Source organism: Protomyctophum bolini (genome assembly GCF_963924005.1).
Source record: "Protomyctophum bolini genome assembly, chromosome: 2".
NCBI classification, from domain to species: domain Eukaryota; kingdom Metazoa; phylum Chordata; class Actinopteri; order Myctophiformes; family Myctophidae; genus Protomyctophum; species Protomyctophum bolini.
Genome location: NC_137863.1, coordinates 23,232,111 through 23,257,613, shown reverse-complemented (window position 1 = coordinate 23,257,613; position 25,503 = coordinate 23,232,111). Strand labels below are relative to the sequence as shown.

The window sequence follows — 25,503 nt, the reverse complement described above, 5'->3', positions numbered from 1 at the left end:
CCAGGCGCACAGTGACGTGTCTCTTGACCTCCCGGCTCTGGTCCTGGGTCAGGTGACCAGACAGCAGCTGTCTCCTCAGGTCAATCAGCTCCGTCATCACATGGCGAAGTTTGTAGAACAACTCTACCTTGTGTTTCTGATGGCGACAGATTAGATAGACAGTGTTCTTTAAATCCACAAAAAAACTATGACGAAAAAAGTTAATCGACTACCCTTTTACCAGCGGCTTGTAAAGCTGCTAGACAGATCGACATGCTAGTCATACTGACAGTAGTTCTGATTGGCTGCCGCGTCTCTACACAATCAGACACTTTAGCCAGCGTCTAAACGGTCGTACAAGCGGCGCCGCTGCCATGATGCCTCAGAATTCTTTAGGCTAACTAATTTCAGCAAAACAGTGTGTAGATCTGCATGAGAGCAGAGCACACCCGCTGATTTAATGGGTAACAGTAACACATTTCAGTCTCAGTTGAGTCACTGTAACAGCGGACCCCCATGTAGACTACCGCGGACCCCCACCAACAGCTGTGCGTGAGGTGCGACATATAATGATTTGGAGAATGTAATGTGCTAACTGAGAGTGTACAAATACAACCAAATGGACCCATAAAAGTCCATTTGTACAGTCTCAGAGTTTATTGTTATAAAAGGGTCCTTTGGTTCCATTTGTAGTAGGCTAAGGCTACACTGTCACAGTTACAGAGTCACCTCGACAGATCCATAAATACAGATAGACAGATATTATTTACATTTCATAGCACAATTCTGGAGATATAAGGCAGCCGCTGGTAATTAACTGATAATTGATCAGTTCTTGTTTCACTGACTCACTCCCCTTCTCGCTACCCCATCTCTGTGCACCTGAAGGGAGCTTTGAGAAAGTTAATGGAAAACAAATTGCATAACTCCCCAGTGTCCTGGTCAGAATGATGCAGTACAATAGCCTAGCATCATGTTGAATGTTATTGTTTGTACACCTGAAAATACAGCTAGCGCTTCATACTAAAGTACAGTTTCCGCATAAAGTAGGATGATTTTACAGTATTTCTTTTGGTAAATTACATTACGTGATTTAGGGTAGACAGTCTATTCATACTGCAGCAAATTATTATGAAGATAAGAGTGAGCATTCTCAAGTTATAGGCTTTTTGTGTCACCTTTGCCATATTTGCACTGGCCTTTTTCAGAGATTGGGGTATAGGTCTAAAGAATAAAGTGCCCCAAAATAAAATTTAACAACAATTCATTTCATTAACGGGAGACTCTAAAGATGAGAAAAAACATGGTTCTCGAGTATAGGGGTGGGGGCTGGAAATTAAAAAGCTTCAGAACCAAACACTGGTATAAATCATGACCACCTCTGTACATAAGTGTATTCAGACAAAAATAGCAATTCACAAACCGTAAAATAAATATAATTAAGCAATAACTCACTCCAAGCTATGATATACTGTATTGTCATACACCCAAAGGATGGAAGAAAAACTCACATTTTTACTCAAGTAAAAGTATCAATACCATATTGCAGAAATAGGCTGTTACAAGTTTAAGTTCTGTATTCAAAATTTACTTGACTGAAATACAAAAGTATTGGCATCAAATGTACTGTACAAAGTAAAAGTACTCGGTCCCGTTTCACAAGTTTGAATAAAGTGTATTAAAACTCCTATATACTGTATCGGTCTGACTCTGAAGTGGTTTTATAATAATCTACTTTGCCTTTCAAATGTAGAATTATAAAGTACTTGAAATTGAAAAAACTCCAGTAAAATATTACTTGGGACTGCCGTCGCTATGTATAGGCGCAATACACACTGCGAGTAGGGCAACACGCCGAGGGGGGCGACAAAATGTGGCAAAAAGTGCCAAGCCGACCCTCATAATAACAATTTTCTCCGCGGCTACACCGCGTAATAACGCATGCCCATGTGTGCGTCCTTGCAAACACCGAAAGTAGCCGATCTGCATGAGATAACGCAGCGCTTTCATCGGAGGGGGGCGGGCAGCACACATATGCGAGTAGGGCAACCAAATCGTCAGCGTCGTCCCTGTTACTTGGGCACAGCACAAGATCACAAAGAGTTTGTTGATTATTGTGGAGAAACAGAGGAAGAACCCACAAGCAAGCTACAGACTGCGATAATCCATTCTTGGCAGAATGAGATGTTTGACTGGCCAGTGGCAACACACAGAAGTCACTTCTGGTCAGACAAAGGAGGAGCCAGGCCCGGAGGCAACCCACAGTGCCTAGAGCATTCTAGTGTCTCCAACACCTGCTGCTAACATCTCACCTGCCACCCTAAATCCCCCCAGAGACAGAGGGAGCAGTATTGCATGCCACTTAGACACAGGCCGGGTTCTGATCAGTCACGGTCAGGTCGCCTAGTCCATTTTGGACTGAGGCCGATTCTAAAAAGGCCTCTAAATCCTGACCTAAGCTTTCTGGAAAAACTTCAAATATTTATATAGCAGCATCAACGTTTTTACATTTTTGAATACTGTACATACTGTACAGAACCCCAAGAGGGGTTCCCCTCCAGAAGGGTTAGAACACCAAAAGGGGTTCCCGCTAAGAATGGGCTAGAGGAGGGTGACTGTTGCAAGACCCGAAACACACAGTGACTTGTGCATCATTAGATGTTTTATTAACTTATAATACCTCAACATTGTACTTAAGCACAGTAGTGGTGTACATGTACATCACTGAACAGATGCAGGTGCATTGGATAGTCACAAAGGATACAACCATGAACGGGAATCCTACACACAGCTCTCTTGCTCAGCAGCATCAGTTCTCTTCAAGCATATTGACGTGACGTTGGGTCCCTATCTGCACCTTCATCATGAGAGTCTTGTAGAAAGAAGAGAGCAGGTTGCCCCGACTGACTGCTTCCGCAAACAAGGTGGTCGCTAAGCAACGTTTAGATTTAGATTTTTATTTTCTCCAACTTACTTGGTCAGTTATTTGCATGTATTTTCAGAGCTCTGCGGGGTTCTTTGATGTTTCTGATATACTGGCAAGCATAGGCCTATACAAAACTACACAAGATTTAAGGTTTAAAGACGGGGTGAAATGCGGTTAATTTCAGCCTCAAACGGCAGGCTCTGAGTTTCTGAACCAATCAACCCTTCAAGCGATGCGACGGCAGCTCTGCTGCACGCACGACGCATGGAGTATGTTTGTTTACAAGTCAGACAGTCGGCCAGCTCTACCAGTTTACTGCTATGTGGCTTATGTTACTGCGAGAGTGAGGTCTAGCCAACACCAACTCGAGATTCCTGGATCGCTGCCCTCCACAATTTCATATCCAACAGCAGGTTCTTGAGTTCTGCAGTGTTGTCAGAAAAAAAACATTTGAGTTACACCCTTTAATGTGTGTGTATACCGGTATATCATTCTGTACAACATTGAACATCCACATGCCAGTGTGCAAAGTTTAGAGACATTTAGAGAGAGAGAGAGAGAGAGAGAGAGAGAGAGAGAGAGAGAGAGAGAGAGAGAGAGAGAGAGAGAGAGAGAGAGAGAGAGAGAGAGAGAGAGAGAGAGAGAGAGAGAGAGAGAGAGAGAGAGAGAGAGAGGCAGAGAGAGAAATAGAAATAGAGATGGGGGTGTAAGCCCTGATGCAACCTTGTCCAGCTGTCTCGTTCAATATAAACTACATGGACCCACAACCCAACACCTTGACCTTGAGTCACTACAAGACAAGCAGACAGCCGTGTCATTACGACTTCCAAGCATCCCGGGACTCATGCCGTGTGAGCAGAATGTTTACTGGTGTCGCACGAGCGAGTCGAAGTGAGAAGTGGTTTACGATAGAGGGCGCTTTTAAGCACCCTATGGGTTCACCTAGGGCTGCCGGAGCAGACGACAACCGGGGAAAAAACATGAAAAAAAATGTATGTGCTGCTGCTGTATAACTAAAGAAGTCAATAACTAAAGAACATTGTGGAAAGAGCTTCTAGTGCCTTCCACCTCATGTTAGATCATCTCAAATCCTGCTTAAATCACATTTGAAAACTCACTAGAGAGCTGTGGTTTACACTAGGTAATGTGTTCTATACGTTGTCCTGTTTATTGTGTTTTGTTTTTGCTCTTGGTATTTTAGTTTTTTATAGATTTATTTGTTACAGAGTGTACAGTACTTTGGTTCAACACTGTTGTTTTAAATCTGCTCTATAAATAAAGTGGATTTGATCGGACAATACTTGGGAATCGTGGTGGCTTGAGATTGAGTTAGTGCCTGCTTGAGATATTGTACATTGTGCTGGGTACAGTGGGTGGTTGATATGGGCAGAGTGTGGCAGTTAACCATCCTCACTGGCCCATAGAGTTCACAGAAGTGTTATCGTCCTGTTGGCTGTAGGCATTAAACACATGACCCAGTGACCCAGTAACGGAATAGAACTGAAGCACAGTCAAGTTAACATGACATGGCTGCCCAGCTCCAATGCAGGTATTAACATGACATGGCTGCCCAGCTCCCATGCAGGTATTAACATGACATGGCTGCCCAGCTCCCATGCAGGTATTACGATGATGATCATCATCGTAATACCGGCATGGCTTGATTCTATAGGCGTAAAATAATTGATATGAATATTCTTCTTTAATCTGAAGTGAATTTGAGGTGAACCACAAAATGGCCGACCACTGCTATGCATGCCCTACATTTCTTCCACAGCCTCACACATCTTTACGGATGTCAGCAGCAGCACAACATGTTGAGACTCAATGCACCCATTTCACAGCTGAGAGCTGGGGTTCATGAAGCAAATAATGTGTTTGGAGTTTCAGCTGCGTTTGGTTTCACCGTCCGGTCTGAAAAATACTTGAATTGCATTTTAAATATTAATTGGACGTCTCCTTTTTTGGGGGGTCCCCAGGTGTCAGTGAACTTAAAGGGGCATTCCACTCATTTTCAACATTTTACTATGTCATAAATATCATTAATATACCTTAGAGCTGTTGTGTGGAAATAATAAAAAACGTCCCCCCCATTCTGTGAACTGGAGGTCTGAAAAAAATCATTAACATGATGACATCACAAGATGTGATTCACCATGTTAATGATTTTTTTCAGACCACCGGTCTATGAATGGGTGAATGTAATGTGAATCTATGTGAAGCGCTTTGGATAAAGCAATATATAAATGCATTTACCATTTAGAGTAATGAAGATGTATAAATTGAAAGTCATTAAATGAGGGAAGTTGTATTTCTTGAGTATTCTAATAGGATGTTAATTTAATATGACCGCCCACCTTTTCCCTTGAAGACCTTAATTAGAAAGCATGTGATCGCTTCATTCCACTTTAAAGCGGTCTCATGTTATTGAAATAAATCGATGGGGTCAACCTGAACAGCTCTGCTCCAAGATCTGAAAGCTTGGACAAGGTTTTAGTCGACCAAATCTGCAGTTGATTTTGTTGACAAAAAAACATTTTGGCAGGCATGCTTGGAAGATTTTCCACCCGAGCGCAACCAAACATAAATTGACTTGTCTTTTAGTTCTACTGGATCTCTCCTCCACTAGTCCCTCCCCACTTTTTACGCAACAATCTGTCAACATTAGGCCTAGTACAATCCTACGTTAAGGCACCGTGATGGAATCAAAACATCCCTACTGGTCTCCTCATCGCCATGACAACCAAAGCAACAGCGACACAGCATGTGATCACAGAAACCATATGACACTGCACAAGTTGGAACCCTTCTTTTTCTTAGACACACACCGACGCACACACAGTTTTTAAGGACCCACTTTTAGGCCAGTGCAACAGAGCATGCTTTTGCCTTTTTTTAAACCCTACCCATTTTAACCAAATACATACATACATACATGCACACCAAATAAGTGTGACATATTTAGTAGATAAGTCATTGCATTGGTTACTTACAGGCAGAATATCAGGTCTCTTTCCCTCTCTGCTGCTCTTCTCTCTCTCTCTCTGATTAGAGCGCTAGCTAACAGCTAACCTGGAGGAATCTCCAGCAGCACATGGAGGTAATCACAGGCTGTCAAACAGCTTGAGATCCCTCACAATGTAACTCTGCTCTCTCTCTCTCTCTCTCTCTCTCTCTCTCTCTCTCTCTCCCCCCAAATAATCTACCGATCTTGAGTCTTGTGTCTTTCTGTCTGTTACTTCTCTATCATTTCTGTCCTCTGTCTCACACAGTATTGCGTAGGCTACTGCATGCCTATGAGTATGTGTGCAATAATACATGTAGTACATGTTTTGCTGAGGTCCGCCACCTGTCACTTTAGATTTAGTTTTAGTCATATATTTTGAATAAAATGTAATTTTGTCTTGGTCACATTTTACTCTCTGAAAATAGCAGATCTACAAGCTCACAACATAGCAGCAATGTGTGGTCAGCAGAAACGACATGTTTCATACAGTGTTGTTGCCGTGCATCATGTTTCATACAGTGTTTTATGATGCAGTGCATCAAGTTAATGTATTTCAAAAATAAGAGATGTGGCCAAAAAACGATTACTTTGAAAATGTAATTTGGACTCCAGAAATACTGTATGGCAGCACAAATCTCTTGGCTCCCTTATGGTGAGTTCAGTAGAAATGGGACATCAACCAACTTGTACAGTGTACACTGTGGCTAAATAAAATCTGCAAAATCTGTCTTCATCGTTTTTCCAACTATTGCCTCTGTTTTGAGTGATCATATTTATTACAGTTTGTATCTCTTAGCTCTCTGTTTGTATCTTGTCTCTCTCTCTCTCTCTCTCTCTCTCTCTCTCTTTCTCTCAATTTAAAAGCAAAAACACCACCGCATAAAATAATGAATGCTAGGTCAAACCCACAGTTCTCGAATAATGTTTGTTTTGAAACAAAGCCCAAGGCTTGAGAGAACATATGAGGATTTTGAATGTAAATGTATCAAGAGAGAACAAGACTTGAGGACAGACAACCCACGCGTACAAAACAAACCGAACCAAAGATTTCACATAAAAAACAGGGACAGCAGTGGCTCAGGAGGTAGAGCATCCGCTAGGGAACCCTCCGGAAATGTCTTGGTACGTACGACCCCCTGCCTTGCCCGCCACGCCACCTCCACCGGGTTAGTGTCAAAGTGTCCTTGAGCGGAGCCTACTCCAGATAAGCTGTGTTGTTCTAAGTCAAACCTCACCTCAACAAGCCAAAACCAGCCCAATAACATGGCCATATTCTAAATCACACCCGTGTGAAGCGCTCTTATCATCGTACATCATCATGCATCATCTCATACTGGCCTGTTGCCACAAATGTATGTCATATTTGGCGGACATTTGACCTAATTTCTCTCCTTTCATTGTCGATGGCAAATATGAGCCGTGTGGGGACAAGTTGACGTATATTTTCCCTTCATTGTCAATGGCATTTAATGTTTGTGTTGCGGAACATTAGATGCATACTGTATCTAAGCACTATATCGTGAGGCCGAAAACACTTTCATCTATCTGCGTCTCTCCGGTCCTTCTGGAGGCCAGAGTAGAGCGTCAGCAGCAGTCAGCCAGAGGTGTTTGAAAGGTGACTTCATCATACTGATGATGATGATGATGCCTTCAGGCAATGTTTGTCACACCTCAGTGCTTTTCCTCGTTCTACACATGACCTCTGAGCGCTGGTGTAAAGTAACTAAGTACATTTACTCAAGTACTGTAGCCAGGCCTACTATGCCTTTGTGCTACAGTATATGTCTATGAGATCAGCATCCACAATGTGCCCTATAGTCCAACATAAATCCAGTCCTTTTCAATGGACAACATGGCCAATCCACCCGGTCTCTCCTGTGCTATTGTGCTCCTCAAATAGGTTTTTTTCATTCAGAATTCGTCCCACTTTAGTTTCCACAGATTCCACTCACGTGTTCTATACTTCACTGGTTGACAATGCTGCAGCCACACTCATTGTAGACAAGTGATGAGTGAAAATGTGGGATGCTGTTGATGAAGACCTGAAAAGATTCTACAAATGCCTTCTCAACCAGTGGTTCTCAAACATTTCTTCTGAACCAATGTTCCAAATCCTATGCTTTTTTTTGTATCATTGAATTTAATTGCCTGTTTATGTACTGTATGTGAAGCACTTTGTAAACCTGTTTTTGAAAAGTGTTTATTTTATATTATAAAGTGTTTTCTGAAGTCTGTCTGTCAAACAGACAGACAGACAGACAGACAGACAGACAGACAGACAGACAGACAGACAGACAGACAGACAGACAGACAGACAGACAGACAGACAGACAGGAACATTGCTCTCAACAAAGGAATGTGGAAAGAAATGGCAGTCCCACTGGGGGAGTCTGTGACAGTGTGGCAACCTCGCCATGATCACATTCTGTGAGTTGAGTTGTTGAAGGTCGACTATTATCTGCTCTATGTTTTAGATTTCTTTGGAGCCTGAATAAATCCCAAGTGGTTCTCTACCATCCCTGCAGTGGCAGAGAGATGTTCAAACTCATCAAATATCTTTTGAGTCGTTGCATGTCCTCAACAACTAGCTCTAATGCGTTGCATTTAGAGCGATGTTACTCTCGACTTCCGCCGCTTGCATGAATGCAGACCAGCCTCTCGTCTTTAGCGTAAATAAAAAGGAAAGAAAATACTTTTAGTTACTCCATTGCGCCTTCTACCAATATTGCTGAGAGAATTGCCTCATAGAGAATATTTTTCCTCCGCCAAAAAGTACCGTTTAGCAAAAACGTTCTTTTTATTTACGCTAAAGAGGAGAGGCTGGTCTGCATTCATGCGAGTGGCCGGAAGCCGAGAGTAACATAGCTCTAAATGCAACGCATTAGAGCTATATGGACCAGAGCTACTCAACAACATACTTGCCAATGCATCTGATTAGTTGAGTCAGGGTGACATGCTGTGGCGATTTACATATACCAAACACATATCAGTTTGGAGGTCCTTGGCATGAAAAAGTTTGAGAAGCACTCGTTTATATAGTCTTTCCCAGTGGGAGAGGCATGAGTTTAGAGACAAAGACACACAATGCTCGGCTCTGCACCGCCCGGTGGAGATGCTTTCTACGCTTTCATCTCCTCAACTCTCAGCAGAGAGAGAGGAGCAAAACAAAAGCTGGAGAGAGACATACAAAAGAACTGGAGGATCAGGGATGTTTTAATGCTGTCTCTCTCTCTCTCTGTGTCTGTCTCTCTGACCTTGCCTCTCTGTCTGTCTCTCTGACTCTGCCCTTGCCTGTCTGTCTGTCTGTCCTTGCCTGTCTGTCTGTCTCTCTGTCCTTGCCTGTCTGTCTGTCCTTGCCTGTCTGTCTGTCTGTCCTTGCCTGTCTGTCTGTCTGTCTGTCTGTCTGTCTGTCTGTCTGTCTGTCTGTCTGTCTGTCCTGCCTGCCTGCCTGCCTGCCATGTCCATGCCTTTTCTTCTATCTTTTTACTTTCTCGATGACAAAAAGTGAAAAGACGGAAGGAGGATGGTGAACGAGTACCAGAACACAATCATGGTAAAACAAAGGGATTGTCAGATGTGACAAGTTAATATAAATGACAGGCAGAAGTGGATTCACAAAGGCTCTTTTCCTCCACCACGCACGACGCATGTGTATGTGCGTGCATGAATACTCATGGGATGGAGAAAGATGGAACATTGGTCTCAACAACAACACACACCTCTGCAAATGGGGTCAAGTGTCAAGGTTGGACATCATTTTTTCAACCAGTGTCCATTTTGACAGCAAATTCAGTTTTAGTCATAGTTTTTTGAATAAAATTCTATTTAGTTTCAGTCATCTGAAAAGTATTTGTTTTATTCTAGTTTTAGTCGTATAAGCTCACATGTTATTTTCAGAGTGCAACACCCAACACTGACAATATATTTAGTCTTAGTTTTAGTCATCATGGCTTAGTTTTTATTTTGTTTTTATGTACAGTAGTTAGTTTGGGTAGTCGACGAACATTGTTCTGCATGGTTTAAGACAAGTGGACGACAATAACCCTGGTACACAGGCCTATACCATATCTCTACTGGTTTCACCATGCAACTTTCATTTTGAAAGTGTTGCAGTGCAACTCACCACGTAGAGCTGTTTCCATAGCAACGCCCATTCCTGTAGCGTTGACGTCACCTCGGTAACGATGGGGTCTTCCAGGGGTACGACGGTCTCATGCTGCCTGTACACACACACGCACGCATGCACGCACACACACACACACACACACACACACACACACACACACACACACACACACACACACACACACACACACACACACACACACACACACACACACACACACACACACACACACACACACACACACACACACACACACACACACACACACACACACACACTTAATTATAGTGGCACTTGATGCATATAGGGTTGGGCAATAATGACACATTCTTGAAACGAAAGGCATTCATTGATCATTTAAATCAGCTAAGACAGTCTAATGAAATGTGCATCACTTTAGAGCAGTGTTGTTCAACCCTGTTCATACTTCATATCAATTTCCATTATTTATTCGGCATTTGAGCCACGGACCACCATTTGATGAGATCTAGCCTCTCAAACCCAAAACTTTGAATATTGTGTTGTCTTTGGATTAGGTTTTGTCCACAATTCCATTCTGTATTGATGTGGTACCATTAGGAGAGAACAGGCAAACCTTGATCAAAATAACAATTATTTTACATGCTCTAATTGTGTAGACTTACAAAATAAATAATACAGTTGTTTAACAATACTTTTACTCTTGAGAGCATAAAATGAAACCAAATGGACCCTTAAGGCTCTTAAGAGTTAAAGATCTATAAGGGTCCATCATTTAGCTGGAGCCAGGGGTCTGTGTCCGTGGAAAATACCTGGTCTTATCCTTGGCAATTTTGCACATTCTGATATTCCATTATTATATTCCAATGTTGTTATTTTGATCATAATAGCCAATTATTTGTTTAATTTGAAAATACAAATCTTCAGATAACACTGATGTCCCCATCTCACATGAAAGGATGCCAGTGAAGATTGGTGTGTTTGTGGATCTTGCAAAAGGTAAAATGCCCTTTTATGATGTGGAGGATAGGTCTATTATCTATTCCTTCCCTGGCTGCAGCTTCACAGAGAAGATCTATCCAGTATTCAATCCCTGTGCTAACCACCATGGCATAAACTGTCCTCTGATCATCACACCTGTCTCGTCCAACCTTTAGACAGAAAGACAAAAGGAATGATTACGGGTCACCTCAGCACCCCATTATCATCAATAACCAAACAGTTAAAATAGTTGACAGCTTCGGAGTCAATTTCGGATGAATAAAGTATTATATCAATCAATCAAGCCTTAAGTCGATTAGTTCCATTGTTACTTCAAGTCCTCCACAAATATCTGGCTGAATAGCAATTGGATATAAATCAGGCAGTCAATGTGTTCACGAAAAATCACTAAAAGTTAAAATAGTAGAAAGAAGTTTCTCCCTGCCTCCTTACACCCTGCCATGCCTCCACCTAGCCTACATCTTCCCTGCCTCCCTCTGCTTTTGGCTCTGCATCTCTCTCTCTCTCTCTCTCTCTCTCTCTCTCTCTCTCTCTCTCTCTGTCATAACTCTTTTGTTTCTTTATTGGCCTTTCCATCTTCAACCCCCCGCCCCGTCCCCCGCACCTCACTTTTACTTCTTTTCCATGTTCATCTTTGTCATTCTCCCTCATCAATCATGGATGTGCCTCTTTAGTTCTGCTCGCGCCTCATCTCTCTGTCTCCATTGTGATTTATATTATTGTCGCTGTCGAGCTGCAGTAACCTCTTAACTCCATATTCCAACATTAGTTTTTTGTTTTTCTTTGTCAATTAACGCTCTACTTAATCATACTACAGTGTCACACAAAGCGTCACACGAAAGCATCAAAAGTAGCAGATCTACAAGCTCTAAACACGTCACTCTGTGCCTCGTTTTGAGCTTGTCAATCTGCTACTTATTTTGTAACTAAGTAGTAAGTACTGTACCTGAACTCAGAGCCATAGAGTAAGACAGAGTTACGCAAACTCCGTTCACTTCATGGGGCCAGTCCATTGGCTTCTACATAGACTTCTATTGGTTTGTCCCTATTTGAAGGCTTCACATAGGGACAACCGGACAACCGGAAGTTTACGGAATGTATTGGAGTCTATGGGCTCGCGCGAGTACATGAACCACGTGACTGGGCTGTTTTCTGAGCTTTTGTTTTGAAGGCGAGACATTTCATGAACCATAAACTGGAAGTGAAAACGATGTAAAATCTTATATTAACCCATTTTGGACTGAGGCCGATTCTAGAAACGCCTTCTATCTAAATCCTGAGCTAAACAAAACAAAAAACAAAAGTTATGCTGCTATAAATACTGTACATAGCAACAAGAGCCCCATAAGAGGCCCATCCAGAAGGGTTAATTCACCCGAAACATACATTTTGTAACCAGAAAAAACGTGCTCAAAAGAAATCCTATTATATTATAGGATTTCCCCAAAATTAAAATGTCTCTGCTTTGTGTCTCATCTTTCTTTTGAGATATGTGGTGTCTACATCGTCCTAGAACAATATGTTCTAACTTCTGTGGGTCTTGAAAGATTAGTAAAGAGTCTTTACTAATCTTTCAAGACCCACAGAAGAGTATCTTTACTAAAGACACTCAAAAACGCTTTAAATTAAAGGCTGCAATAGGCTGTATATGTACTGTAGAAACTCTGGTAGTTGTAGTTGCTGTAGCTCGACCCACCCCCCTCCCCTCTCTCTCTCTCTGCAGGGTACAGACAGTACGGGGTTTCTCGGGATTTCTCAGTGAAAAACACATTATCTTTCCACAGCACGCGCTCTCTCTCTCTCTCTCTCTTCTCTCTCTCTCGTTCCAGAGACTTCAGAAGCACTATGGTAGGTTCACTAACTGCATGGAGTAGAGTAGTGCTGTGCGGTGCAAGGTGAACCCAGGACAAACCGCGCTATAGTAACGACAATACCAAAAACTCACCACACCATCAGTGGTGGAAAAGGTATACCGACACCTTTTACTTAAGTTAAAGTAACAGTACTGCAGTATAGAAATACTCTGTTACAAGTAAAAGTCCGGAATTCAAAGTTTACTTGAGTAAACGTAAAAAATTCAAAATGTATTTAAAGTACCAAAAGTAGAAAGTATACTCATTATGCAGAAAATCCCATTTCACAAGTTTTCAATAAAAGCATTTTGAAAATACATGCATCACATCGCGATTCGCGACGCATGAGCTTGTAGATTGGCCGAAATGTGTATAGGGCTGAACTGAAGTGGTTATTACAGATTTTGTAACTAGTAACTAAAGTTGTCAAATAATTGTACTGGAGAAAAAGTACAGTACTTAAGTAAATGCTACTTTCCACCACTGGATACGATACCACTCATCACCTTTTTAAATATACATGTTGTTACAAAAACCTCCTTTCTCCCTATTTTAACTTTGAGTTGTTCTTAAAATTAACTCATATTAACTGTTTATTATCTTCTCCCCCAATAACAGTAAAATTAACTTCTATTAACTGGTTATTATCTTCTCCCCCAATAACAGTAAAGTTTACTCATATTAACTGTTTATTATCTTCTCCCCCAATAACAGTAAAATTAACTCCTATTAACTGTCTATTATCTTCTCCTCAATAACAGTATACGGCCTCTCAGTAGAGGACTAGGCTGCAGGTTACCTAAAGCATCAACAGTAGCAGACCTGCAAGCTGGAAACGCAGCACAAAGCTTGTATATCTGCAATTTTTTATTTATTTTGTGTGTCAGAGGGAGAGGATGAGGAAGGAGAGGCAGGGTGTCAGAGGGAGAGGATGAGGAAGGAGAGGCAGGGTGTCAGAGGGAGAGGATGAGGAAGGAGAGGCAGGGTGTCAGAGGGAGAGGATGAGGAAGGAGAGGCAGGGTGTCAGAGGGAGAGGATGAGGAAGGAGAGGCAGGGTGTCAGAGGGAGAGGATGAGGAAGGAGAGGCAGGGTGTCAGAGGGAGAGGATGAGGAAGGAGAGGCAGGGTGTCAGAGGGAGAGGATGAGGAAGGAGAGGCAGGGTGTCAGAGGGAGAGGATGAGGAAGGAGAAGCAGGGTGTCAGAGGGAGAAGATGAGGAAGGAGAGGCAGGGTGTCAGAGGGAGAGGATGAGGAAGGAGAGGCAGGGTGTCAGAGGGAGAGGATGAGGAAGGAGAGGCAGGGTGTCAGAGGAAGACGATGAGGAAGGAGAGGCAGGGTGTCAGAGGGAGAGGATGAGGAAGGAGAGGCAGGGTGTCAGAGGGAGAGGATGAGGAATCAGAGGCAGGGTGTCAGAGGGAGAGGATGAGGAAGGAGAGGCAGGGTGTCAGAGGGAGAGGATGAGGAAGGAGAGGCAGGGTGTCAGAGACTGAAAGAGAGGAAGAAGGTGTGAAAAGTTAAGCTATAGCTAGAGAACGACAGGAAGGAAATAATGATAAGAGGTGGTAGGGAAGGAGTGAGGACATGAGACAGAGGAGAGGAGAGGAGAGGAGAGGAGAGGAGAGGAGAGGAGAGGAGAGGAGAGGAGAGGAGAGGAGAGGAGAGGAGAGGAGAGGAGAGGAGAGAGACAGAAATGCTTACAGGCAGGTCTGTCTCTGTGGCTGAGAAATACAGAGAGAGAGAGAGTGTGCGTGCTGTGCACTGCGCACGCACGCGCACACACACGCGAGCGTGCACACACACACACACACACACACACACAGACACAGACACACACACACACACACACACACACACACACACACACACACACACACACACACACACACACACACACACACACACACACACACACACACCTCCCTATATCACAGAAGTGTCAGAGCAGTGCAGCGTCAAACGTCCTTAAAGCTGTGGGTCAAATGCAGGACAAAGGTCTGTGCTTTGTGTCGCTGTGCACACGCAAACACATTCATGCATGGACGCATGTGGATCTGGGACTTCAGAGAGCCGCCAGCTACATTTAATATAGCACTGTAATCATTTCAACCCTGCACTCTTCAAAAATCATGTTCAGATGGGGGTCTGCAGCCAAATACCAATTTCAATTTAGGGATCCTTGACAGCCAAGTGTGAGAAGTACTGTGTGTAACTGATCTACAGTATCCAATAACTTATATACTGTGAGGCAGTAAGTACAGCCGAGCCCTCTGTGTCGCTGTCCATGGTGCTGGAATGGCTGTGCGTGTGTCTCTGTCTCTCTCTGTATCTCTCCGACTGTCCTCTCTCTCCCTCCCTCCCTCTGGCACGCACATGATCCTGTTCCAATGAGTTCCAATGACAATGAGTGAGAACTCATTGTCTCCACCATGCAGGCCGAAGGCATGCGGAGAGTATGTTTAGCACCCCGTCCGTCCATCTGTGTGTCTGTGTGTCCATCTGTGAACAGCTAATCTCTGGCACCATTGGCTTGATCGCAGCCAAACTGCATGTGCGCACATACTCCCTGGATGACACATCTGAACGTCTCAAAAATGCCTGTTGCACCTTCAGATTTTGTTTGACCTTCTACGGCAAATCGGTACACAGTCTCTCCATTAAACGGTCTTTCTGATATTTTCATACTTTCATATTCCAAAAGTTTGCAGAAGTGCTGCATTTGAACAAAATGCCTCATGAACACAGCATGTGATTTCCGTTTTTGCAAGCACATTCGCACTAGGCCGAGGAAGAAGTGCAACTTGAAATGTTTCAAATCAGCCTCATGGTGGCACTATTACTGGCAGAGGAAAAAACTTTTTCACATCTGCGCTTTATAGCACCACCAGGAGGCCTTTTTTCACTCAATGCACGCCCACAACAAACGTTCCTGACCTGGTGGAGACATATGCTCCGAGGAGCACTTTATCTAGTTCTGTGTTTCTTTCTGTAATGTTTCGGGATTGGTGGCTGTTGGTGTCCTCCAGCAGCCAATATGGGACCACCATTCTTGGTGACGTAACAAGGTTGGTATACGGTCAATAGCGAATAGTCTAAAGGATTTAAAAAGGAGAGAGCTCTAGGACTCTGAGCAGCAGTCGTACCCAGACCAAAGCAGAGGACTCAGAGCAGCATTCGTACCAGCAGTGGTGAGCGCACCTCATGGCACACTCTGCTTGCGCACAAGTAGGCCATACATGGCCTACCTCATGTGTGCAAGGCGCAAGTTGGCATCTCAAGAGTGCATTTCTAGTTCAATCTGCTTCTTACAGTATGTCAGCATCTGTCCACAACACTGTCTACAGTAGGTAAGTAAAAGCTTCTACCTCCTCTAGGGCAGTGCTGTTCATAAGGGTATAGGGTTGATGGTTTTGGTGTAATTTGGTTTAGTGTGATCAAGTCGGGCAAATACACACGAAAAGTTAGAACACAGAGATAGGAGGTTTCTGCGCCCACATCAACGATGTGCCACAGCACGGAACACAGTCCATGTTCTACTGCCAAGCACCGTTGTGAGGAGACATCCACATGCCTCCTCCCTATAGACACACACCCACTCTCGCACGCACGCACACACACACACACACACACACACACACACACACACACACACACACACACACACACACACACACACACACACACACACACACACACACACACACACACACACACACACACACACACACACACACACACGCACACACACACACGCCTCCTCCCAACAGACAGAACACACAGGGAGACACCAGCTGCTTCCTCCTACCTAACAGCATGAGGAGCATCCCTGGGACAACAGTGTTTGGGAAAACACTGACAAATGGAGTTAGTTCACTAAACCAGTGGTTCTCAAAAGTTTTCATGTAAAGTACACTCAAAAATGTGTTTGGCCACGGCCACCTCCCCATCTGAAAATGTTTTGTGCCATTTTCAAAAATAGCAGAAAAGCTTGCGGCGTGCGTGCGTCTGGGTGCACGCGCGCGCATGTGTGTGTGTGTGTGTGTGTGTGTGTGTGTGTGTGTGTGTGTGTGTGTGCGTATGTGTGTGTGTGTTGGGGCAGTAGTTTATTTGTAACTCAGAGAGTGTACAATTACTGTATTTGTCTCTCTGTGCACTTTGCCAGCGTACAGTGAGATATACTAGATCAGATGAGAGACATGTTGACTCGGGCATGTCTCTCCATCTGCTCAGAGAGGAAACAAGTGTGATGTGGAAGGTTGGATGTCATAGTAAAAATATAGTATAAGGCGGGAGGGTCAGCTGAGACAAGAGAGAGATGAAGCAGGACTACATAACGTATAACAGTGGAATTGTGGATACAATCTTATCCAACGACAACAAAATGCAGAATAAATAATGATTATGAACAAGGTTGAAAACCACTGCCGTATAACATATGTTGCACAAACATTGTAGGTATACAGTAGCTTCTGAGACTTGTTTGACAGCACTATCATCGTGTTGTCACGTTTTTCTCTACTTAATGTGTATTTTCAGACATTTAAATACTTAAACCCTCACTACTGAGTAAAATTGACCGTTGGCTCTGTACCACAGACAGACAGACAGAAATCATACCCTCTGTTGGTGACAATGGCCTTCTTCAGATGCACATAGCTGGCTGGAAACACTCCCTATAGAGACAGAGAGAGAGAGAGAGAGAGAGATCCAGTTAATATCAACCATGTATATAAATCGGTATATAAATAAGTGATGTAATGTAACTAACCCTTTCTCTGGCGTAAACACGTACAATATAAAGTGTGTATGTGTTAGAGGTGCTGGTACAGTATAGCAGTAACAGAAAAAGACTTGTCTCCGCCAGGTCAGGTAGGTTATTGTGGGCCACCAATGTTGATGGACTATGAAGACTCGGAGAGATCCATCCTGATCACAGAGTATACAGACAGACATAATGTGTATACCGATTTGTGTTATGTTTGGACCAAATCTGTGGGAGTAATATCAATAAATGTGTTTTGCAAATCTTATGGGGGTCTCACGAACAACATATTTTGAGATATCCAAAAATGATATGTATTTGGCTGTAGACCAAATACATATCATTTTTGGACTTCTGAACACTGTTCAGGATTTAGAAGACATTTGTAGAATACGCCTCAGGTCTTAATGGGTTAATTTCCGGTACTTAAATAAATGAGTCTGACGCCTTATGGTGCTGTGGCGCCTTGTCTGACCATAGTCTCTCTCTCTCTCTCTCTCTCTCTCTCTCTCAGCTGCATGATGTTGGTGATCATTATAATCATAATGAGATGATCAAATTAACTAGGGCTGTAAACAACTCCTGGGGTGCTACACATGGTCCTGGGTATGAGTATGAAGTACTCTGTTGAAAGAGCGACATCTGCTGGGCCATTGGGAACTGCACCCTTCAGTCTTAGAGGTTCGTGGAAGTGGGGCGAAGATTCCTTGGTGCCTCAATGAATATACTGTATCCTATCCTCAATGAAAGTACTGTATGGTTTCATACTAACACCTACTGTATCCTCAGAGCCTCACACTGTCCAGTCTCTTGGTTTCATACTGACACCTATCCTCAGAGCCTCACACTGTCCAGTCTCTTGGTTTCATACTGACACCTATCCTCAGAGCCTCACACTGTCCAGTCTCTTGGTTTCATACTGACACCTATCCTCAGAGCCTCACACTGTCCAGTCTCTTGGTTTCATACTGACACCTATCCTCAGAGCCTCACACTGTCCAGTCTCTTGGTTTCATACTGACACCTATCCTCAGAGCCTCACACTGTCCAGTCTCTTGGTTTCATACTGACACCTATCCTCAGAGCCTCACACTGTCCAGTATCTTGGTGCGTGCATGACTGCGTGCACAGGAGACAGCACTAGCAGCAGCGTTGATTCTGTCAAAATGAACACTGGTGTACAGACATGCGTGTCTGCGTGGCTGCTTTCAATTCCATGCACAAACTGACTTTTCATCAGACTCAGATTGCGTATGTATGTCTCTGTCTGTACGTGTAGTATGTTTCATGCATAATGTGAGTGTGCCTGCATGTGTTTTGTACTTTCACGTGTTTCCACTTTCACACTAAATGATTCATCGAGTCTCTCTACCGCCTCCTGAGTCATACAGTATGTGCACTTACAACACAATACAAGTACATGAGCAGTGACTGTCAGAGCTCCCAGGCTATAGAATGCAAGGTACTATACCTAAAACCGTATCTCTTAACCCATCATAGCCGGAAAAGCATCTGTGTCATTAGATTGTAGCGTTAGACATTGGTTATTAAAAAATAGCAGCTATACAAGATTTTTTTTTCTGCAGACTACTCGACCCGGTTCTTGTGTTCATTTACTGAGGTACCGTTTAGGAATAAGGCTAGGTTTAAGCATAGTTTTACTGAGGTTACGTTTAGGAATAAGGTTAGATTTAGGCATAGTTTTACTGAAGTTACGTTTAGGAATAAGGTTAGGTTCAGGCATATTTATACTGAAGTTACGTTTAGGAATAAGGTTATAGGCATAGTTTTACTGAGGTTACGTTTAAGAATACCTGGCGGCGACCGTTCCAAAGTCGCCGGATTTGACCCGGGGTGAGTGTTCTTGTAACTGGGCTACCATTATCCAATGTTGCTGCTTGCCATGGAATCTATAACATCAAAACAAAAGCCTTCCATTAAAGGACCTATAACATAAAATTCAACTTTTTCAATTTATTTTGTCACCCTACTTTGTATAATTCCTCCTTTTCTTCAGTCTTCAGTTGCAAATTTGCATTTCCACTTTGTTTACAATGTCCACCATTGTTGATTTTCCAAGCTGGCATGGAATGGAAACAAGCCTGGTTTTATCTAGCATCAGTATTATAATGACTCAAATATTAAATAATCTGCATATCAGCACCCTCACCACCTCAGGACAGTGTGGTACTGCAGCTAAAACTGCTTTCAAAGTCCAGAAAGAATTGACAAGACCTGGTTATATCAGAGTGGTGATTGAGGCTCAAACCATTAGAAATAACTTTGAGGGACATAGACAATATGATTATTAAATATTAAAAGCCGTTTTAAAATGCATGTTATTTGCGCTTTAAGGGAGGATCGCTTTAGGCTGTGAAATCTAGTTTTATAGATATATATATATTATCGTCAAGCGGCAGTGGAGCACAATCCCAGAATGACAGTTTAACTTGACAGGGAGGATGATGTTCTTGTCTGTCTGTCTGTCTGTGTCTGTCTGTCTGTCAAAACAAACTGTTGTTACCCACAATACAACTGTAACCAACAATACAACTGTAACCAATGTGGAAAAAGCTTCACCAGAAACAGTCAATTGAAACAGCACCAGAGAGGGAAAGAAACAGTACGACTGTAAGCCTAAGGAAAAATCTCAAATTTTAACCCATTTAGGGCTAAGGCTAAGGCCGATTCTAAGTTACCGATTCTAAATTACAAAACATTTATGTTGCTATACTGTCTGTACTATACCATCATGGGTTCCCATCCTGAAGGGTTTATGTTGCTATACTGTCTGTACTATACCATCATGGGTTCCCATTCTGAAGGGTTTATGTTGCTATACTGTCTGTACTATACCATCATGGGTTCCCATCCTGAAGGGTTTATGTTGCTATACTGTCTGTACTATACCATCATGGGTTCCCATTCTGAAGGGTTTATGTTGCTATACTGTCTGTACTATACCATCATGGGTTCCCATCCTGAAGGGTTTATGTTGCTATACTGTCTGTACTATACCATCATGGGTTCCCATCCTGAAGGGTTTATGTTGCTATACTGTCTGTACTATACCATCATGGGTTCCCATCCTGAAGGGTTTATGTTGCTATACTGTCTGTACTATACCATCATGGGTTCCCATCCTGAAGGGTTTATGTTGCTATACTGTCTGTACTATACCATCATGGGTTCCCATTCTGAAGGGTTTATGTTGCTATACTGTCTGTACTATACCATCATGGGTTCCCATCCTGAAGGGTAGGGTTACAAACAGGCCTAGCTAGGGGTTCCCGCCTAAAATGGGTTGTTAGTAGGGATGCACCATTAACACATTCAGACCGTACGACATGTGGAAACGTCATAGCTAATCCAACCGACTGATTGCGACGATGGGTGTACACGTCCTAGCGCCTTTTCATTGATATCAAATGGAAAACATATATTCAGATTTTCTTTCTTTTTTTGGGTTGGCCTATCCTTCTGCAATGTACTTTTCGTGCATACGCGCTGCCATTCACTTTTTACTGTTTACGGATCAGAGTGTTAATCGGCCATAACAATGCCATATCGGTATCGGAATGGTCTCCAAATAATACAGATTCTTTTATCGGTTTTCACCAACAAAAAAATATTTTAAAATAGATCTACATTTAATTTGTGTACTCAAACAGACACTTGGAAAAGTATTATGCTATTTATTTATTGATTGAATACTTTATTAACAGGCTTTGGGCCAAGCCCCTAGGGCAAAGGCTTGTTTCCATTGTGGTCCTCTGTATAATATCGGAATCGGTCAGAATCGGTATCGGCAGATATGACCCTGTAAATAATCGGAGATCAGATATTGGTCATAATTTCATAACCGTGCACCCCTAGTTGTTAGGGTTGAACTGTAACCGGTTCTTTTGTACTCTCTCAGAGTTACAGTCCTGTAAGGGTCCATTTGGTTCCATTTGTACTCTCTCAGAGTTACGGGTAAGGGTCCATTTAGTTCCATTTGTACTATCTCAGAGTTACAGTCCCTTTTTAACCACTCAGCACCTTGAGACAGTAATCCATGCCTTTATTACATCTCGGCTGGATTACTGTAACGCCCTCTACCTTGGAGCCAGTCAGTCCTCCCTTGCTCGGCTCCAGCTAATTCAGAACGCTGCTGCCCGACTTCTTACTGGCACGCGTAAGAGAGAGCATATAACGCCCATCCTCGCCTCTCTCCACTGGCTGCCAGTGAACCTTAGAATTAAGTTCAAGGTTCTGCTTTTTACTTTTAAAGCTCTAAGTGGTCTCGCCCCTCCATACCTCTCCGAGCTCCTCCACCCCTACTCTCCTGCCCGCTCCCTCAGGTCAGCTGACCTGATGCTGCTAGAGGTCCCGAGGGCGAAGCGGAAGCTTAGAGGGGACAGAGCCTTTTCAGTCGCTGCCCCCAAGCTCTGGAACGACCTTCCCCTGCAAATTAGGCAGGCCCCCTCTCTGGCCATTTTTAAAACCTCGCTTAAAACGCACTTTTATTCTTTGGCTTTTAACACAGCATGAGACCTCTGGTTCCTGAACGAGCCTCCCCCACCCTCCTTCCCTTGTTTTGTGTTTTGTTTTGTGGGTTGTCTTTGTTTTCTGTGTTTTTAGTCTATGCGTTTACTTACTGTTTTACCTATGTACTGTACAGCACTTTGTGGCAGCTATGGTTGTTTTAAATGTGCTTTATAAATAAAGTTGAGTTGAGTTGAGTTGAGTAAGGGTCCATTTGGTTCCATTTGTACTCTCAGAGTTACAGTCCTGTAAGGGTCCATTTGTACTCTCTCAGAGTTACAGTCCTGTAAGGGTCCATTTGGTTCCATTTGTACTCTCTCAGAGTTACGGGTAAGGGTCCATTTTCAACCCCCTATGCCTATAGGAATAGTTAAAGGGAATCGTTAAGGAATCTGACCGTTAAGAGGGAATCGGAATCATTAAAATCCTAAAAGGTTCCCAACCATAGTTATGAGTATGGCCCCCAACCACGTGACATCATGTGGCAGCCACAGTGGGCGCCCCTCACTTCACACGAGTGTGATTGTTTTACTAAAGACTAGAGGGTGCGTGCACAAGGGATGGAAAGTCCCATAGCATTCAGGAGAATTAACTCATTCTAACGCTATGGATCAGAGATAAATGAAGAAAGATGATGACGACACACTTTAGTGGTTTAATGTCTCCATTGCCATCCGTATTTTCAATCCCCCCCTGTATCATCTCTCTCTTTCTCTCTCTCCTATCAGCCATCAGTGATAATAGACTGCCCGCTCTGTGTCAATAGCTTTACTTTTTGTTTGTCTTTCAATTCTCTCTCTTTGTCTTTCTTGTTCCTTTAGTTTTTCCCCTCTCTCTCATTCTCTGACAAACCCGCTGACTAGAGAATTTGATTAAAAAAAAAAGAGTTCAGTTCAGATTATATGACTCCATCATCCCCCTCTCCATGTCAGAGAGAGACTCTGCTGCAGGCATTTGAATAATAGATAGGTGGTGCATCCTTGGTGTCCTGGGTGGTGCTGGTGGTCGTGGGGATGATGGTGGTGGTGAGGTCTGGTCATAAATAATTCATGGCAGTGTTTTGGGACACTGCGAGCTCCCAAAAAAGAGACACGTACGGTAATGCACACAACACTCACAAAAATGGTGATGTCTGTCCCAAATCAGCGGAAATAGTGTTATGTACAGTATGAGTCACGGTGGGGGCGAGGGGGTCGCAGTAGCTCTGGTCTTAAAGCGGCAGTTTGTCCATTTAATTTTAGAAGGGTATCAGGGAGTGACCTTTTTCTGCCTTTATTTATAGGTTGAAAGTAATCTGACAGGAAATGGGGAGAGAGATGGAAGACACAAGACAAAGGCCGTTGGGATCGGGAGTCGAACCCGTTGAGGTAACCGTCCGGGCCGGAGTGACCATTCTTAAATGTTGAGTGGTCATAGAAAGAACTTCTGCGAGATAAAGCCAGCACCATGCACTCTGTTTATCCTATATTCAAATATTAAAATTGGCTTAAAGGAGTAGTTCACCCCGAAAATGTGTTTCCACAGGAGACACAAATGAGACTCTTTTCTTCAAGCTTGTAGATCTGCTACTTTAGCTGTTCTTCAATTTCAATCCTAAAGAGTAACAGTTTTGGACATACAGTATATGAGGTTTCCACCCGACAGAGATGAAATATACTGTCGAGGTAGCTTCAACGCATGGCAATTTATCGCCATCAGAATGTGAACGAAGATGATAAGTGCAGGTATAGGCAAATAAAGGTAGGAAGAACAGAGGAACTAATTGGAAGTAAATGAAATTAAGCAAATGAAAAATAAATTCATGTTTGTAAATTGAACACAAGAGCCATCTGCCTCTCAAGATGTAAAAGTAAAAAAAAGTTAAATCATCTTCACATTTATTGAGGCGCTGTGGAAAGGGAAATGCCAACCATGAACACACACACTATTATCAGTTCCAGGAACTCATTAGTTTTTGGACTGCAAGTTCCTGGAGGTTTTGGTCAAAAGGTGGCTCATGATGATTCAAAGGAAGACGCCGAATCGACCTTTTATGTCTTGACAAAAAGTTCCAGGAACTTGCGGTACAGCAACTAATGAGTTGCTCAAAGTGCTAATGATGATTCAGGAAAGTGGAGTGAGTTTCTTAATCGGGGGTCTTATGGAGGCTTAACCAGGTGTGATGCCCCCCCCCCCTCTACTATTAACAAAGTAGAAGTTCCTCTCCAAATCGTCTACCATGCACAGTTAAGTATACACTCAAACTACACACTGGATACTGCTTCTTTTCAGTGAACAATATATCGGCTCGTCTGACAATAAGCCATGCAGGACACGTATTAGCTACTGTATGTGCATGAAGATCCGGCATCCTTTAACAGTAAAAAGCGCTTCGGACAAAACCTCTTGAGTCTTAACATTGGATCCTCAAACTCCATCACCTCTCCCCCTCTCATGCAAGTAATTGGCAATATATAATGTCACAACAGCAACTTTGATGAGGCAGTATAGATTTGTTTTCAAAATATAAGGTTTTCATCATTTCCAGATAAATGTATATTTCTCATTTTCTGAAAAATGAAAATGTTAGAGGTAGGAGATGCGTCTGTGATGCATGGGGATCCTTTAATAATCATAATAAACATTCTCCTTTCCCTGCTGTTGAGGTTTACCACTCTCCTCTCCTCATCTATTCAATTTTATTCGAAAAGGTGTGGGCGATGAAGTTCCTTTCTTTTCTATCACACTGCTCTCTATTATTCTATACTTCTTCATGCGGTCTGAAACAAAGACGAGGCAGCGTGAGAGACTGCAGCAGCACACATAAGGACCTGAGGCCTGTAATTCTATGAAGAAAGACGAGGCGGTGTGAGAGACTGCAGCAGCATTAGTAAGGACCTGAGGCCTGTAATTCGGAATAATGACGCAGATGTTGACACAGAGAAGGAAATATATAGCGCATGTGGAACTGTTGTACATTGGGCTTTTCAACAATGGAACTTGTTTCTTCAGGGGCTGCTGCCATCGCTGCATTCTCTTCATACTATTCATTAACTAGAACTGCACTCTGTCGAGTGCCTACTTGCTTGTTGCATTCTTTCAATGGAAATAGTCTCTGTCATTCCTGAATATATTGTAATTAATGTTCATTTTTCTTAATTTAAAAGTAAGGTTATTATGTTTCTTTAAGCGTGTTTCAGTAAAAGCTATTAGATCAAGTTGGGAATCTGATCTTCTAAACGTTATTCTGCTCAGGAAAATGCTGATGATTTGCCCTGGCTATCTAAAATACAGTCTGACACTATTTTGAGATCTGTTGAAGAACATGAAGGTAATTCTATTTAAGCATTTCAAAGTAATTCTTTCG

The 25,503-nt window shown here is 42.9% G+C and overlaps 1 protein-coding gene across 1 annotated transcript in view; it reads right to left on the bottom strand.

Moving 5' to 3' along the window:
• LOC308333289 (dedicator of cytokinesis protein 3-like) overlaps window positions 1-25,503 on the bottom strand; it is a gene marked incomplete at both ends in the record, with an annotated part of 194,352 nt that overhangs the window by 60,787 nt on the left and 108,062 nt on the right. The window contains 3 exons of the mRNA XM_080789586.1: window positions 1-136; window positions 10,036-10,132; window positions 17,486-17,541. The exon at window positions 1-136 is cut by the window's left edge and continues 13 nt beyond it. Of these exons, the coding sequence (XP_080645712.1) occupies window positions 1-136; window positions 10,036-10,132; window positions 17,486-17,541 (289 nt within the window). The remainder of the gene's footprint in view (window positions 137-10,035; window positions 10,133-17,485; window positions 17,542-25,503) is intronic.